The sequence below is a fragment of the Pygocentrus nattereri genome, chromosome 8 (genome assembly GCF_015220715.1).
Source record: "Pygocentrus nattereri isolate fPygNat1 chromosome 8, fPygNat1.pri, whole genome shotgun sequence".
In the NCBI taxonomy this organism is placed as follows: Eukaryota; Metazoa; Chordata; class Actinopteri; order Characiformes; family Serrasalmidae; genus Pygocentrus; species Pygocentrus nattereri.
Genome location: NC_051218.1, coordinates 9,285,318 through 9,302,292, shown reverse-complemented (window position 1 = coordinate 9,302,292; position 16,975 = coordinate 9,285,318). Strand labels below are relative to the sequence as shown.

General features: G+C 41.7%; 1 protein-coding gene across 1 annotated transcript; it reads right to left on the bottom strand.

Moving 5' to 3' along the window:
* Positions 1-2,441: 2,441 nt before the first annotated feature.
* On the bottom strand, positions 2,442-16,482 carry mmp15a (matrix metallopeptidase 15a). The gene is made up of 10 exons (XM_017724364.2): positions 15,861-16,482; positions 14,455-14,603; positions 13,731-13,853; positions 12,508-12,812; positions 11,944-12,105; positions 9,635-9,906; positions 9,193-9,331; positions 7,564-7,711; positions 7,000-7,115; positions 2,442-5,841 (listed from the first exon to the last, which is right to left on the bottom strand). The coding sequence occupies exons 1-10, from the start codon at positions 15,987-15,989 to the stop codon at positions 5,402-5,404; spliced, it is 1,983 nt and encodes a 660-aa protein (XP_017579853.1). The 5' UTR covers positions 15,990-16,482; the 3' UTR covers positions 2,442-5,401.
* Positions 16,483-16,975: the final 493 nt, after the last annotated feature.

Genomic DNA, 16,975 nt, shown 5'->3' with positions numbered 1-16,975 from the left:
TGCACCTACATAGTAAGTGAAGCTGATAAACTGTATACACTGATCAGGCATAACACTATGACCACCTCCTTGTTTTATCATTGGATGTTAATTTCATGATGAATGGACTAAAAGAAATAACCCATAATGACTTGGAAAAAGTCTGGTTCTGTTGACTTTAATTATTACATTGCTAAATTTCCTTCGGGATCAATATAGTATCTATCTATCTATCTATCTATCTATCTATCTATCTATCTATCTAAAAGTAAAGCTCCCCCGATGGCCCAGAAGGATAAGTGGCTTAGAATAGGGCATATTATTATATATATACAAAAAGCATTTATGGTGTTAGACCAGTGAAATCACCAAAATTTGCTGCACTGTGGATCTGCAGGACCGAGACTGGACAAACCTGATGTAGCCAACCAAACATAATTTAATGTAACCACATATTCCATAGGTTATCCACCTATTGTGTATTGTATAATGTGTATGTGCTAGAGAGACAAATCTATGGGATACTATAGAGCTAAATGATTAACCAACTATATGGAGAAACTCAATTGATTCTCAGTGTTAGGAGTACTCAAGGTAGGTTTAAGTTTCAAGCTGAGGTTAAGTTTAGGGCCAGGGTTACAGTGAATTTCATAGATATTTAGTTATATAGTCACGCAGTCCTTGATATTTAGAATATATTTAGAAATTAGAATTTAAGTAAGAAGCATCTACAATGACCTATTAAGTAAAGTGACAGCAAAAAGGCTTTTCCTTTTGTATGTAAGGGGGTGTGCATGGGCATTATTGGCAGCTTTATGTCTCTGCGTCATTGGCTGGTGCTGCAGCCCTGAAGCTGAGCAGCTAAAACGCAGTAGATCCCATAATGAGATAACGAAGAGATTAGCTCAGCCTGAGAAGGCCACCACCACTGGACAGAAGTTACCCTTTCCCACTGAGCCTGGATCAGCAGACCATGCACCAATTCCAGCTTCACTGGTTACAGGACAAAACACTTAACTGATCCAGTATATGGGGGCAACACCTACCAACCAATGGCACGACCATGCCCTCGCTTGTGATTGGATGATTAAGAGGAGAGAGTTAATCTGATACAACACATAGGCCAGGATAAAGGTGGGTGTGAGGGGTCCTAAATTGCTAAAATGATGACTTTAAACCTCTACATACTGCAATCCTAGCGTGCTGTAATTTGACCCAGATAATTATTTTGCTGACTATATTTCCACTAAGGAATCCTTTATGTGGCTTACATGGGACCTCACAAGACTTCTGATAAGGCCAAATGTGGCTATATTCCACTGATGTAAACAAAGTAATCTAGGGTATTTGTTTTGCTGTTAATGGCAATGATAGGAACCAGGGACTGCGATGTCTACAGCACAATATAATACAATTTTATTCACCATCCAAAACTGCCAGTGAATCTACATGTGTCTTCTGAGTTTTTACATGTAAAGTTGATAATGATAATATTGGTAAATCTGACAAAATGTGTTTTCTTTGGGGACCATTTTGCCTTACAACACCCTGCATGTACCCCTCTGCCATGAATGGATTTTTAAAAATGTTTTAGGCGAAAAACTTCTCAAAACTGTCAGAAAACAACGTCCCAGACATCAGGCAGTTTTTTGCAATAATTGAATGTAATAACTTATTATTAATAACATTCTGAGATTGTATCAGCTTTAAACAGTATATGATGAAACTCATTTGATTCTCAGCAGCTTTAGTGTTAGCATAAGTACTCAAGGTAGATTTAAAGTTTAGGTTGAGGTTAAGCTTAGTGTTATGACCAGGGATACGCTGAAATTCATATAAACTTAGTTCTATAGTCATATGCATTTTGAATATAAGTTCAATGTAAGATACGTATCTACACAGCATCAGTGGGCTATCCAAACAAATATTAAACACTTCAGATGTCTGGTTCCTATCCACACCACTGCGAACAAGTGCATGGAAGCATTCTGAACGACTTTATAATGCATCTGCATCATTTAATCATGCAGAAAACTTTTTAAAAATTGGTGGAATTTCACTTTAAACTTCCCAAAAAAGGCTCAGTTGGGCAGCTCCAAAGGCATAGAAATGGCCAGGATCTGTACTAACAGCCAGAATCCATCCATCTATCCATCCATCCATCCTCACATTCCTCTCCCAACAATAGAAGGAAAGGCGTCTCATATGCAAATTTAACTTTCACCATCAACAAATGCTATAAAAGATCATAGATATTCCTGTGGTAGGATGTTGCATAATGAAGGAAATAGCGTAATTAGGACAGAAGACAGGAGGATACACTCAGACACCCCCTGCTGCTGTGAAGCACTTAGTTTCCCAAACGTCCTCTTCCCTCTGCTTCTTCCCACTCACTGTCCTGCATTGATGCTATTCATATAAACATGCCGGAGAAGCTGGGCATAAAAAGGAATTGTTTTCAGTTACTTTTTCTGGTACAACCTGTTTTTATTATGAGCAAGATATAATAGGCTACCTGTGTACAAAAAAGCAATACATGCCCTGCATGATTCAGTCAATTATTTGTTAATACAAAACAATGTTAATGTAAATCAGACATTCAAAAAAAAAAAAAAAAGCATTTTTCCTTTTGTCCATTAATCAAAGAAGTTTAAGAAAGGAGAAAAACACATTCCTAAAAACACAGTACAAAGAACCAGGTTTCAAACATTAAAGGCCGATGTTCAAGGCACTGACAGACAAAAGAATTTTCTGCTGAAAATGCACAAATTTGTTTGGGCGAATAGCAGGAAAGCCCACGGTGGCTGGGCCATCGCTCAGTAAAAACAAAGAGCTCCATGTGAGACACAGTGAGCCCTATCACAGCAGCCCCGGCTCAGCCTGCAGAGGCACTAGTGGAGAGAAAGCCAAGGCCGGAATGCTTCTCATAAACAAAGGCTCTGGGGAAGGGGAGCCTGTGGTAAAAACACGGCAGAGAAAACAACGCTCCACTGGAAGGCAGACTTTTTCCCCCCTCTTCAAGAGAGAGAAACCCATAAGAAAGAGTTGCAGGCCATGCTAATGTAGGTCATGGTGACAGTAGGGCCACGCCCCAGCTCAGCTCCCCTCCTCCACCCCCTGGTTTGGCAAACTCGATGGAACTGAAGAGAAGGAAATGCTGGCTGGCTAAGAAGCCCCTTCCCCCCATCTTCTGCCTCCCTCCCTCGCTTTCTCTTGCTCTCTTCCTCTCTCTGTCTCTCTTTCCAAAGCCCTAAATCAGCAACATCTGTGCAATGTAAGCCAAGCTTGGCCCATAGGCACAGACAGTAAACCTTCTAAGTATGTGCAATTCTATTTATTAAGCCAAACTATTTTAACCGTGTCCTTTCCTCAACAGTTAGACTTTAGGCTCTTGCTTCAGGCTACTTAGAGGGAACCAAGAGAAATTTGCTGACAAAGAAATTGCTCAACACATCCAACTTTCCCACAGTTGTAAAGTTTGGGCTCATTAGGGAAAAAGAAAGTCTGATTTATGCACATAGACAAGACATAAACATGTACATGCACATATGCACTAGAGGTCTGCAAGGGCATGAAATTGAAGCCAGAACCCGACCCGCGGCTTTGAGGCTTGACCCGAACAGATCCGACTGGAACTGCTGAATGTGAAACCCGAGCCTGACCCGAAAATCTGAAATTAATGGAGAACTTAAAGTGACAGCACTGGTGTTGCACATAATTCACAAGATGTTTTATTATTCAAAAACACACTAGGGATACTGGTAGGTTTCCGTGTCCGAGAAGTAACCTAACAGACTGTCTCAGATGAGCTAATGAGCTAAGGCTAACTTCAATTGCTTGAAACCTACACAAAAATACATTGCATAATGCGTAAAGCATTCTGTAACTCATTCGAAACTCGGATGCAACAGCTGCAAACACCTCAATGTTGTGCACCAAGTTTGAAAACAGCCAATCAAATCAGCAACAACACATCACATGGTCACGTCGCACATCATTTCAGTGAACATAAAACAAGATGGTTTATTGAGCAGATGAAAAGGAGACTATTGTGTTGCGTGCAACTTTGTTTTTATATTACTGTCAAGTTGCACAGAAATTCTGCTGCCGACGACTTACAACATGCAACTAGTGCATGAAAGTTTCAACAAATAAAAGCAGCCTAAAACCACAGCTAACACTGGATGCTGTTAGATACTCATCATCGTCTACAGGTGTTTTTTTCCATCCTGAATGACGTGCCAACAGTTAGTTTGTCAAACAATTTTTTTTCGCTGACATTTTTCCCAACATCAGATTTAGTGATAAAAGCAGCACTCTGGTTGAATCTCAAATGGCCCTATGTAGTGCCCTGTGTAAGTCACCCAAATAGTAAATTCTATGTTGAACAGAAAGCCATTAATATTCATCCATTAGTCGCACGACTCCCTATGTAAAATTTAGAGCAGTATCTGTGTGTAGTAGCCTTCGTTTCATGGCCGATGCAGTGCACTAACCATTTGAGATTTAGCCCCTACCTTCTCAGTTACATCCTTGGCAACGCGCCCACATTTATGCACTTGTGTTTAGGAGTAGCGAAGTATGACTGATTTACTTGCAAAACAGATCTTGGCCTACAGATCTGTTTAAACATTCTGGGTCTGTAAATTTGTCTTCCTGTGCTGAAACATAACACATACCCAAAGAAATTTAGTGTTGGAATTCTGGCACCTTGAATGGTTAACTTGAGTACCTGTGCACATCCCTATATTTCACACATCTGTTATACACTAACAGTCTTTAATACCAACATATTTTGGTATTATCTGCTGATCATACCTGGCAAAGAACAGCATCCAACGTCCTCTGACCCAAATTCCTCATGCAACTGCTGCTACAAACCTCAGGTGAACTTAACAAGCAAGTGAAAATATCTGCATCGACCACTAATCCAACACATCATCCACGGTGTGACTGACTGATCTACAGTTCAACCTCCCTGTCCCAGTTTCATTCAGGGGCATGTTCACCCACTGCTTACAATCCAGAGCTATTCCAAACATGGCTATAGGCTAGAGAAAGAGAGAGAAAGCATGGAAGAAAAAGAACATGTGAAGGGAATTTTGTAGGCATATTCCTTAAAAGAAATTCCCATTAGAAAATAATCCTAACCTGAGCCCATGAAAAAGCCTATCCTCTACCCTCCTCTGGCTCGGGTCAGGCAGCAGACCTCTAACGCACACAACACAGACTAGAACCAAACACTAAACTCACGATAAAACCACAAAAAGACACAAAAGTGCAAATTCTCAGTTGAGAACAGAGTCACGAATGGGGTAGAGCACCACAGTTGTGTGAAGGCAAGGAGTGAGTTTCGCTGAGGAGAACGTATGTGCTGAAAGAGGAGACACTGAACAGCGAGAGTGTCTGAGAAAGTTGCGCATCACACCCACTCCTGTAAGGAACGTCTACAGTGAACCAGCACTTTGGGCGTCTCTTTGTTCTGCAGTGTGGTGATGATGACGTAAATCACTCCCAGAATGCACAGCACCAGGACCAAAGGCACAATCACCAAGATGAGCGTCATGACGTGGTCATCAGTCTCTTTCACTGGAAACACCTCATCTACCTCCTTCTTTACATCATCGTCAGTATTATGGGTATCGTCGCCATCGACGTCATCGACGTCGTCTTTGTAGTCGTCGGTGTCTTTTTCCCGGTCTCCCGTCTCCGGCCACTGGTTGTGTATATCAGGACCTGCATCAAAGTCAACCCGGCAGCCCATGAAGTCGTTTAAGATGGATCTTGGGTAACCAGGATCAATCTTCATTCGCTTGTTGTCAAATCGCCAGTATTTGGTGCCTTTGTAGAAGTAGGTGTACACTATGGAGAAAACAGACAGACTTCAGTAATGATCAGGCCTCATCAAGGGTTTTGATACTGCCACTTAAACATTAATGGTTTTTGATATTGAGATATTGTTAAAATTAGTAACACACAAATGGAATTGGCTCGTAAACATTTGTTGATTTGCTCATTTGTACAATGGACAAATCAGCTCATTTTGTTCATCTCTTACTTTCAATGTAGCTCTTTATTTGCCTAATGTTTTTTAAATACTCAACTGATTTATTTATGAATTTATATTGTCTTTGTCTCATTAAAGAGCAAATAAATGTTATTTATGTGGCAACATAAATTTTTGTGTGTCTCATGTTCATTTAGACTACACAATGTGAGTAAAAATATAGAAACAGGCCAGAAAGGCTGTCTATGAGCCAATCTACCTGTAAAGAAATAAGAACTGGAATGTAACCATAAAATTAAGGATATAATAATGGACTGAAAATGTTTAAAAGACACTACAACACAATGAAATCATTTAACCACTGGCATCTGACTGATAGACCTTCATAAAACCTCTCATTTTCCTATAGCTACAAAATCTACAGTTTACATTAACATGCAATTATCTCCGCTTTTATCACTACTACAGTTCATTGTTCAGATTATAACCACGTAAACATGAATTGTCCTTACAGGTGCAGACCTCCATGGTGACTTTTTGAAGAGACACAGTCATCAGAATTATTACAATTTAAAGCAGAATGATCATCACTGGGCTTTAAAACCATTTAGTGTCAAACTGCAACCAGGAATACAATTAAAATGATGACGGTTTTGAACTTCTGCTTTTTTTTTACACTGTTTTTGCATGTCAGGATGGGAACATCAAGAAATGGAAATGTCTAGCCACTGCAATCTTGCCAAAATGCTCCCCAGAACCAAAGCGTCCACTCATACGTGCAGGTGGCACATCTGTTGCTTTAATAGAATTGGATGAAGGTGTCTGTGCCCAGCCGTGTGAAGTGATACGTGAAGGCAGAAACAGAAATTAAGCTTTAGGGAGCTGGGGCTGTTAACGCGCCCTACTTTCTCTACAGTGAAGTCACATTTTCCTGCTCTCAGCTTCGAATCAACCCTGCTCTCGCATTTTTGAGAGGCATTTTCCTGGGCACCCGTCCCCCAGCGCTGACTCACCTCCATCATCGCTGAGGAAGGCCCCTTTAGGAAAGGCAGGGATGGAGCCCCAAACGCTGATGTGTTTGGGGTAGTCTTTATCCACAGCCTGTGACTCTTCACTGAAACGCCAGTATCTGCAAGAGAGAAAAGTTTTTTGTTTTTTTTTATCTACAAGCGGCAACCGTCAGATCTGTTACATCAGCTAACAGACGCTTGTGCTGACTAGCATCGTGTTGTATGATGGGCAGAGAAGGAAGGGGGGGCATCCTACCCACACAGAGAGCAAAAGCAATTATGCTCTCTTGGTCTCCCAACTACAGGCAGCTGCAGCATCATCAGTGGTCAAAGACTGATTTGCAGGGCCACGGTTGGTGACCACTGATGCAGAGCCTTCTCATTAACAAAAATGGTTCTTTAAAGAATCCTTCATGAAAGGTTCCTTAAGGAACCAACAATGGTCAGTCTATTGACTCGCTACATAGAACCCTTTGGCATCTTTATTTTGAAAGTGTATGTTAAAAAAGAGAAAGGGAGATAAAAAAAATGTTGAAACATTTTCCACAATAACAATAGTGTTTTCACCTGTCTCCTCTGAAGAAGTAGGTGTAGCCAGAGGGCTCCCACCACACAGCTGTGTCCACTCTGTCAGGCATACCATGACCATAGCGAAACAGGTCCTGAGGATAACCAGGCAACACATCAGCTTCCCTGAAGAGCCAGTACTGACTGCCTGTGGGGAGGACCGAAGGGAGGGAGGCACAACAGAACACTCTTAGACGAACAAAGGGAGCTCAATGGGAGAAAGTGAAAGGCTGAGAGGACACACTGTGATCTTTATGGTTCTTGCGATCTGAGAAGACAGAGTCCGTATTGTGGATGAACAGTTTCCCCTCAAGTCACTGCAAGAGACGCATCAACATTTCTTACAAATGAGCCGGGGCTGCTGAAGCCCTAATAAGGGGTTTAGTGCGTTCTGCAGAGCAGCTGAAGCCTGTCCCGTGGCACTCTTCCTCCACTCTCTACTCAAACTGAAAGCAGATCAGTGTTAAGCGTGTGGAGGCTGACGCAACAAAGGCCAGGCCTAGCGCTTCTGCCAAAGTCCCCTTCCCCCCACTGCACCGAGTGCTTTACTAGTGATGTAATATGGCCAAGTGTTTGCTGGTGCCGGGGGAACAGATGTTTTGAAGAAAGTTCGATATCTGGGAAATATTTACAGCTCTACAGCCAGTGTGCTTTTAGGATGCCATAAAGAACTGATCAGATGAGTAAGATGCTCTACATTTCCAGTTTGTGTCAGTACAGGCGAGCCATCTGAGATGCGACCTCAGCAGCCACTTTCTCTAATAGAATAAGTTAAGCCCCTCTGAACCCAACTCTTACTATTTAAAGGAATATTATTCATTAGCATCTATTAGGGATGCACAGAAATTTTGGCCACCCAAAATGGCCAAAGGTGGCATTTTTGTATATCGGACGAAGGAGAAAAAAACGCAGGAAACGCTCCAAAAAATGACTTAAATAAGAATGACAACGGCATTTTTTTCCTTTGGCTATCCTGTGCTGGTCAGCAAAGACATGTTCAAACATTCTGAACAGCAGCAGCAGATAAACAGAGGAAAAAATGTCGGTCTGTGTTGAACAGAGCTTCTAAAAGGGACAACTGGACAACCAGTAATCTCTGTCACTGAGTATCAAGAGGAAGTACAACATCCAAGAACTTCTCCATTACAGGCTTGATATCACATGAAAACAGGCTGTCTCACTCAATATGCCAAATACAGCAAAAAAGGCCTCACTAATACACCATCTACAGTGCAAAGTACAAAGCACAACTTAAAAAATGGAACTCAAGCCTTGCATAACAAACCGCTCTCTGTTATCATCCTATTCAAAGTGGATTTTATCAGTAAATAAAAGTGCATTTTATTTATTACCTTGTAGTCTTTTATATTTAGAACCCTTATTTAAAAAAACAGGTTCTGGGTTTGTTTTCAATTTCAATTTCAGCCAGGAATTTTCATTTTGGTACATTGCTAAACTTCCTAACTTCTATCAATTATTTTATTAACTACTGTGAAACTAATATGCAAGTAACATGCAAGCTATGCAGTGAGGAACTGAAGTGTGGGCTCACAGGGGTAAAGGGGTGAAGTGCATTCTGAAGCTTTCTAACCCGCATATTCACCCACATATTATTTTCACACTGCTGACCTTTGAAAAACACAAATTTCCCATCGTGACGTTCATAGGCAGCATCTATGTCCTCAGGCAGTCCCACCCAGAAGAAAGAAATAGGCATGGGGTAGTTATCTAGAACTCGATTCCTCCTGACCCGCCAGAACCAACGACCCTGAAAGAGAAAGAAAGCAAGAAAGAAAAAGAGAGATATAGACAGATAAATAGAGAGAAGATCATATTCTGATTAAAAACATGTAGACACAGAAACATGTGACTAGATTGGTACATGTTTTGCATTCTGTGAAGAGATGGAAAAACAACATTCAGAGAGAACTAACTGTTCTGTTCCAGGAGGCCATGTTCAAACATTGTGCAATACCTAAGAATTTGTTTTTATAAACACTGTTTAGCAGGGTTTTACATCTCATGGTTAGTTTTATCTTGACTATCAGAGATTTGTCAGTGATTGTCTCACCTTGAAGACAAACATTTCACCCCTCAGCATGGTCACTGTGTCAAAATCTCCTTCACAGATGTTTGGGGCACCTTGGTCTGAACGGCTAGTGGGTTTGGGTCTGTGGGGCCGTCTAGTAGGGGTGGCTGGAGGAACCCATGGCTGGGTAGGTCTTTGAGGGGGTCTGGTGGTTGTTGTGGAGGCCATGGTGGTCGTGGGCTCTGGCTCAGGTGTGGTAGTATATGAGACTGTAGTGGTGGGCAATGGCGGGGTAGTTGGTGTCTCAGGAGGGCCTGTAATCACACAACAGTATATTGGCAGCTGAAATATTAGATGCTGAAAAATTTAAATAATTCATTATTATAATTTTAGTCCAATATTGGAATCACATAAGATAATTACAACTGATGACTAAGAATCCTATGTATGTATTATCACTGCTGCTGTGCATCTGCATTAATTTCAGCTCAAATGAACAGCATAAAGGATAACACCACTGTCCCACTCTTGAACATTGGAGGCTTAATTCCACTGCCAGTTTTTGGGCAAGATATCTAATGCTACATTCACATAGTATTGTGAGTTCCTCTGTATGAGAAAACCTGCCAAATTATGCTATAATAAATCGCTTGTCTAACATCCCTCATAGAAACTGAAACAGTTGCACATAGCTGCACATGGCTGATATTTCACTGTTTGATCTGCTACCACTCAAACTGTTTGAACACGCCTGTGCTGGCTGACACAGGAGAGTGAAAGGAAACAAGTGGGTTTTAGGATTTTTTTAAAAATCACTATTTCTCATTTTCACTACCACTAAAATTATTTGCAGAGCCTTAGATTTTGACACTATTTTGCCAATGTAATCGTTCAATTTTCCCAGTCAAAATGTTCCACTGAAAACAGAAAGTACTGAAGTGCTATTTTCAGTGGCTGGAAATTCCATGCATCCCAAATGATCAATTATTGGTATCAGCCCAGAAATTTTACATCACTGCATCACTAATACTTACACTAAACGTGAAACTCATTGAATTCCCTGATACACACACATTAAAACTAGTGTCACACTTTTTTCCACACAGCAGCAGTTGTGGCAGGAAGCCCACGAGGCTCATTCACTCAGCAATGCTGTGCAGGGCTTTCAGATCAGCCACAATGGAGAAAACAGACCTACACTGATATGCATTAACTGGGACGAGTTCATCTCTCAGCCACTGCCTATTCCACTAAGTTGGACGCATTTTACTTGGGCAAGCATTGCATGAATAAAACACAGATAGCACATCATGGAATTAGAATTTTTTTCCACATTAGACTTAGAATTCGAATTCTTTTAGCCTTTACAAGGAGCATTTCATTCTAATAAAAACTAAGCATTAACAGGAGTGTTCAAACTTGCAGTTCAGGGATGCTAAAGCAAGGAAAACACTAAAAACACACCAGCCCTGCAAGACTGCAGTATGACATCCTGCACTAATGCACTAAACCACAGCATTAATCTGAAATGTACAGTACTGTGCAACAGTCGGAGACCACTCTACAACTGTATATACACATTTCTCAGTATTTAGTGTGTCCATCTTTCTTCTTTATTACAGCTTCCATTCTTATCTGGAGACGTGCTTCAAGTTTTTCAAAGAAATCTGCAGGAATATTTTCCACACCTCCAAAGTTTAGTCTTAGAAGTTGGTTGCAGCAGCAACACTGTTTGATTTGCAGATATTCTTTCTGTATTTTTTCATTTTCTCAGTAAAGGCTTCTGCACATCTTTTCTGAGTCGTCTTTTCACAGCGTAAAGATGGACACAAACACCCGCAGATATGAAGTGAAACATCCGTGAAGTGAAACACTGCATACACACTAGTGAGTACACACACATACACACACACACACTGGGGGGCAGTGAGCATACTTGCCCAGAGCGGTGGGCAGCCCTATCCGCAACACCCGGGGGTTAGGTACCTTGCTCAAGAACACCTCAGTCACATACTGTTGGTGCTGGGGATTGAACTGGCAACCTTCCGGTCACAGGGCCGGTTCCCTAACCTCCCATGGCTCCCCCATCTGGTGGGGACCGTTTTGGTGGTCTATGAGGTCTTGCAGGTCCAATTTTCCCTGTTTGTTTTAATCATTTATCATCTAAACTCCTGTTTGGGAAACTTCTGGTTTTCCTTTGACTCTCACCTTTCTTCTGAAGGTATCTGAAGGAATAACCTGTACTTGGCTGTTTTAACTGGAAATGTATTTCATGGAAAGTCTCCTACTTTTGCACAGGGTTTAATATTGTACAGAGAATGTAGCGTAACAGACTGTATGTGTGCACCCACCGTAGATCTGGTGAATCCCACTGATGTCGTCCTTGCCCAGGGAGAAGCTCTCTGGGTTTATCCACTGGTAGAAGGGAGCCATGATGGCCAAGGGGTCATCGGAGTGCTCCAGACCCAGTGCATGCCCCAACTCATGAACCGCAACCAAAAACAGGTCAACGCCTGGAGATGTAGGCCAAGGGAGAAAAAAAGCAGACACTGCATTTTCAAACTAATTAAATTAGTTTTGGCTGATTCCGAAAGCGGGAGCGCAGCTGAAATTCAAATACATCAGATAAAGACATTAACTACAAGAATCTCCGCAAAAAAATGTAATGTAATCACTGTATGTAATAACTTTATGCAGGGGAAATTTTGGATGTATGGTTCCTATCACCACCACTGTGAACAATTCTGAGTCTGCAAGTTTCCCTAGAACAGAGCATTTCAAACCAAACCACTCTGAACAACTTTGTTCACATCTTAACCAATGATTCATACAGAAGTTTTGAAAAATGGGTGGATTTCTCCTTTAACCATTCTGTGCAAAATTGCTCTACAGTGTACCAACAGATCTGACCTTACCTGTTCCTTCCTGTTGGTTGAGTGTCCAGGGTTCATCCATATCAAAGTGTGTGTCCCCTCCCATCCCAGGACCAGGGAAGAATGCATGAGCCAGTGACCCTCCCTCACCATCAAAGAGAGACATGTCTCCATGGTACCCAGAGGCAAAGAGCAAAATAATATCAGGCCCTTCGCTGCCGTTTTTAATGTCATGGTAAGGAATCTCCTCAAACTGTAGGGGAGTCACTTTCTCCCAAACACGGAAGGCTCTCCGGATGGCCTCGTAGGACTGCTGCTGGCCGACTCTGGGGGAGTGGTTCTGAATGCTGAGAGAAAAGAGAAAATAAATCACAATTACCAGAGCGGAACCCTACTGTGGAGACATCTGGTCTCCAAATTACAGGAGTACTTGAGTCAAAACAATAGTGTGGCTAACAATGATTGAAAGGTAGCGAACAAAATAGCACAACCTATTTACAGCTAGCTTATCCGCAACATTAACAACTTCAGGTGAAGTTTATATTTATTAGAATAGCAATTAAAGGGCTATTACACCAATATTATAGAATTCCCGCATAAGCAAAATCATTTAGAAAAGAAGTAGAGGTAGAAACTTACCAAGTTGGAATTCACAGTGGTGGTGATAGTAACCACACGTCTGAAGAGTTTAAAGCCTCTAAAAGATCCATCACATAAAAGTACTACGATATATTTTATGATAGTTTTAAGATAAGGTGCTTAGCCTAAAATGGACTTTATACATGCATGGCAGAGACCCACATGTAGGGCACTGCGAGGAAAAACTGTACCCAAAGGAAAACTTATTTCTTCATACTGATCAGTAGTTTGTCACCCACTACACTACATACAAAAAGTAACAGGACACGTGTAGATTCACGCCTCATTTTCGACAGTAAATAAAATGGCTATGTTTGTTGAAGACACTGTGACCCCTGGTTCCTATCACCACCACACACCTGAGTTCATATGTTTCTTTACAATCGTTTCAAATCAAACCACTCTGAATAACTGCATTTCATGACTGAATATTAAGAAATTTTTAAAAATCTATGGAATGAATAAGTAATTAGCACATCACAAGTCAAGCAACAGTTTTATAATTAAGCAGGTTAAAACTTTTCTTTCACGATCTTTACGAGAGAAACGTAGCACTTGGTGCTGAACAGTGTTTATTTCTCCAAAAAAATGAGGTCAAAGGGTCTCACCCCCCCTCCATTTCTCACCTGTAAGTTAGTTTGTCTTTATCCCACTTATGTCCTGTCAGAGCAAAGCGCTTTCGCCTGACACTTCCTTCGCTCGACTCCTCGAAGCGGTCAGGCACTCCGCAGCGTGGGCGCTTCATAGCTCTGAAAGCACAGGAGGTCAGCCACTCAGGGAGCGCTCACATTCACCAAAACATGTGGGAAAATTAGGGTCAGTGGCTCGCAAACTTATGATTGGATCTAAACGGTAATGCAGTCTCTGGGATTCGTTGTTTTGTGGGAACTATTAAGTAGGCCAATATTTCAAAGAAACAAAACAAATTAGAATCTGGATTAGTCTAAATAAGAAAACATAGTTAGATAAATATGAGGAAACGCTCCAGCCTACTTTTTTTACTACTTAAGAGCAGAACATTTAGTCAGCAGAGCTCCTGTTCATTAGCTAATACGAACTGAGTTGGGTAAAATTCAAGAAAACTAATAAAATAAAGCGAGGTGCGAGAGTGCATTAAAACATATGGTAAAGATTTGAGAGGGGAAAAAAATATTATTCACATCACTCTGCTTGATAATGACTCTCTCCATTGTTTCAATGGATCTGCTGATGCAGCAGAAATGTACACCCATTTAAATGGGTGTTAACGAATAAAGTGCTGTTCAAACACTTCCTCTCTCTCTAAAAAACAGCAAGAGGGTCCACAAATTTGCACACAGGTTAAAGCTTATTTCAACTAAAAAGTCATACTTCACAGTGGCTTCGTCCATCTGGCCCGTGACCTCCAGGCCGTAGAAGAGCTGCATGTCTTTGATAGCACTGGACAGAATGTGAGCTGACTGCATGGTGGACATCTGTCTGCTGGCTTGGGACAGGTAGCCGTAGGTCCTCAGCCATGACTTTGGATGAACGACAGAGGGAGACGACAATGAGAAGAAAGAGAAAGTTAGTCTACTTAGAGGCATTCTTACTTAAAACAAGCATTTAATGTTATTCATCATCTCTCTGCCTCAACAGTTGACAAGATTTATGATTTTGTATCCTTTGTGTGTTTTTGCCCATTATAGTTCTTTTTACTACAATACCCAGCATGCAATCCATGAGGCTTACAAATACAGATGGCTTCCTGGCAGTAATACTAGCTATTTTGCTTCCAAAGTGCTTGTAGTTTTTCCAATAACTCCTCCCACCTCCACCATACATCATCAGATGGGGTTACTCCTAGTATTCCTAGTCTTTAGACTGGATAATCGCACTCTTGATACTATTGTGGCATCACTGTAGGAAGCTAGTGTCCAGGTTTACAACAGATATAGTAATGGTTACATTTTTCACTTTGGCCAGAGTGCCCCTTTAAGTCAGGGAAAGAAGGACACCGTTAGAAACTGTTGTGTTTATAGATTGAGGCCACTCTCCCCAGCTGCCTTGCTTTAGTCAACTAACTGTAACAACAACCAGGCAACACCACCGGTTTGAATTGTGAAAAGTTAACTTCTAAACAGCCCAAAACAAAGGACATACTTAAGCATGAGAGGACCAAGTGTGAACTATCACTATGTGAGTCAACAGTTTAAATAGTTAAAGAGGCACTCCAGTGTGTTCACTCCCTCGAAGAAAAGCTGATGTATAAACACCCAAACCCTAAAGCCACACTATAGCCTAAACAGTGGGGCTGGAGACTTTCAGAAGATTTACAGGTTAACCAGGTGAGGAGGGAGCAGAAAACACTCTCAAAACACATGAGCTGACTGAGGTATGGTGAAGGTCAACAACAATCAAACCTAGAATGTGCTTCAAAATAATAATGATAAAATAGCAGCAGTGCAATAATGACCCCAAAATATGATCCAAAAAGCACTGAGTTTGTTGTCTGAGACTTAACTTTCCAAATTTGAGTGTATGCCTGCATGAGCATATACTAAAGTGTGTGTGTGTGTGTGTGTGTGTGTATGTATGTATATATATATATATATATATATATATATAATAAATCCAAACCGTCATCCATTACATACAGGCATGCAGATTTCACTCAGAGATGGGCAGAGAGGTTAGATAATCGACCCGGTCAATATGAAAAAAATCCAAAATGATTACTGTTGTATTACTGATATTACATTAAAAACATCTGTCATTACTTGTACTTCAAAAAATACCTCTGCCTTGAACTCCTCGTCCGGCTCTGTTGCTCCAACAGTGTAGACCATCACTATGACCACCAAAGCGAGGAGGACTAAGGGAAGAGGTCTGCAGGGGTGTGTAGAAATGCCCCCTCGGTGTGCCATCTTTCTGGGCGAAAAGCTGCTGCCTCCCTCCTGCTGCTCCTCAGCCTGAAAACCCCAGCGGAGCCCGCTCAGCTCCTCTTCTCCCTCATGGGCTGCTGAACTCAACCAAAGCTGACCGCTTACTGAGGCGAGGAACAGGGGAACGCACTCTTGAGTGCGGGGTTTGAACTCGCAGCCAGACTGAACACAGAGGTTCCCCTCGCTGCGCGGTCAGCGCGAACTTCTTCAGGAGGCCAGTTTTTTCAGGACTTAATACAAAGCGCCGATTTCCGTTCGTGTACGTCTCCACTCGACTGTAAATACTGTCGTAGACAAAAGCAGGCTGTGGGCAGATTACAGCTGGACTAAGTAAAGTGATAAACCGACCACAGAAGCCTACTTGTTGATGGGCGCCATGTCCTTCCCTCCAAACGCACCACAATGTTGGTACCGGCTGCAAGTTTCCGGGGGGAAAGTATCGTATTCCCGGTCCAGCTGGCCGATTTCCCCCTGATACCTCATGTGTACAGCCTACATTAGAGACCCATTGGCGAAATCCATTCAGGACAGAGCCTTGCCCACTCCATTAAAGGGGAATTTCACCATTGTATCAAATTTTCTGAAAAATCCAGCCCTTCAGATATAAACAGTCATTCACAGTGGTTTGATATGAATGGTTAACTGTGCAGAATCAGGTTTCCACGGAGCCCTGATGATGACATCCTGTATAAATAAAAATAATGCTAAGACATATAACTAAGTCGTGGCCATGACTTAGTAAGACGTGGGAACAAGACCATGGCTTATTAAGTCATGGCCACGCATTTGGATCTCATTCCCACGCCTTACTAAGTTGTGGCCAGTGATTATTTATACAGCATGTATCTAACCATTATACAGCTTGTCTCCAGTGGGGCTTCGCAGGTTTCTTTACAGTGGTGGTGATGGGAGCCAGGGATCACAATGTCTTCAACAGGAATATAGCCATTTTACTTAGCATCCAAAGC

Coding starts and splice junctions, on each gene's coding strand:
- mmp15a (XM_017724364.2), bottom strand. CDS start 15,989: ATGGCACACCGAGGGGGCATTTCTACACACCCCTGCAGACCTCTTCCC. Junction 12,813..13,730: donor AAAGACAAACTAACTTACAG/GTGAGAAATGGA, acceptor CTTTTCTCTCAG/CATTCAGAACCACTCCCCCA. Junction 12,106..12,507: donor CAACCAACAGGAAGGAACAG/GTAAGGTCAGAT, acceptor CTACATCTCCAG/GCGTTGACCTGTTTTTGGTT.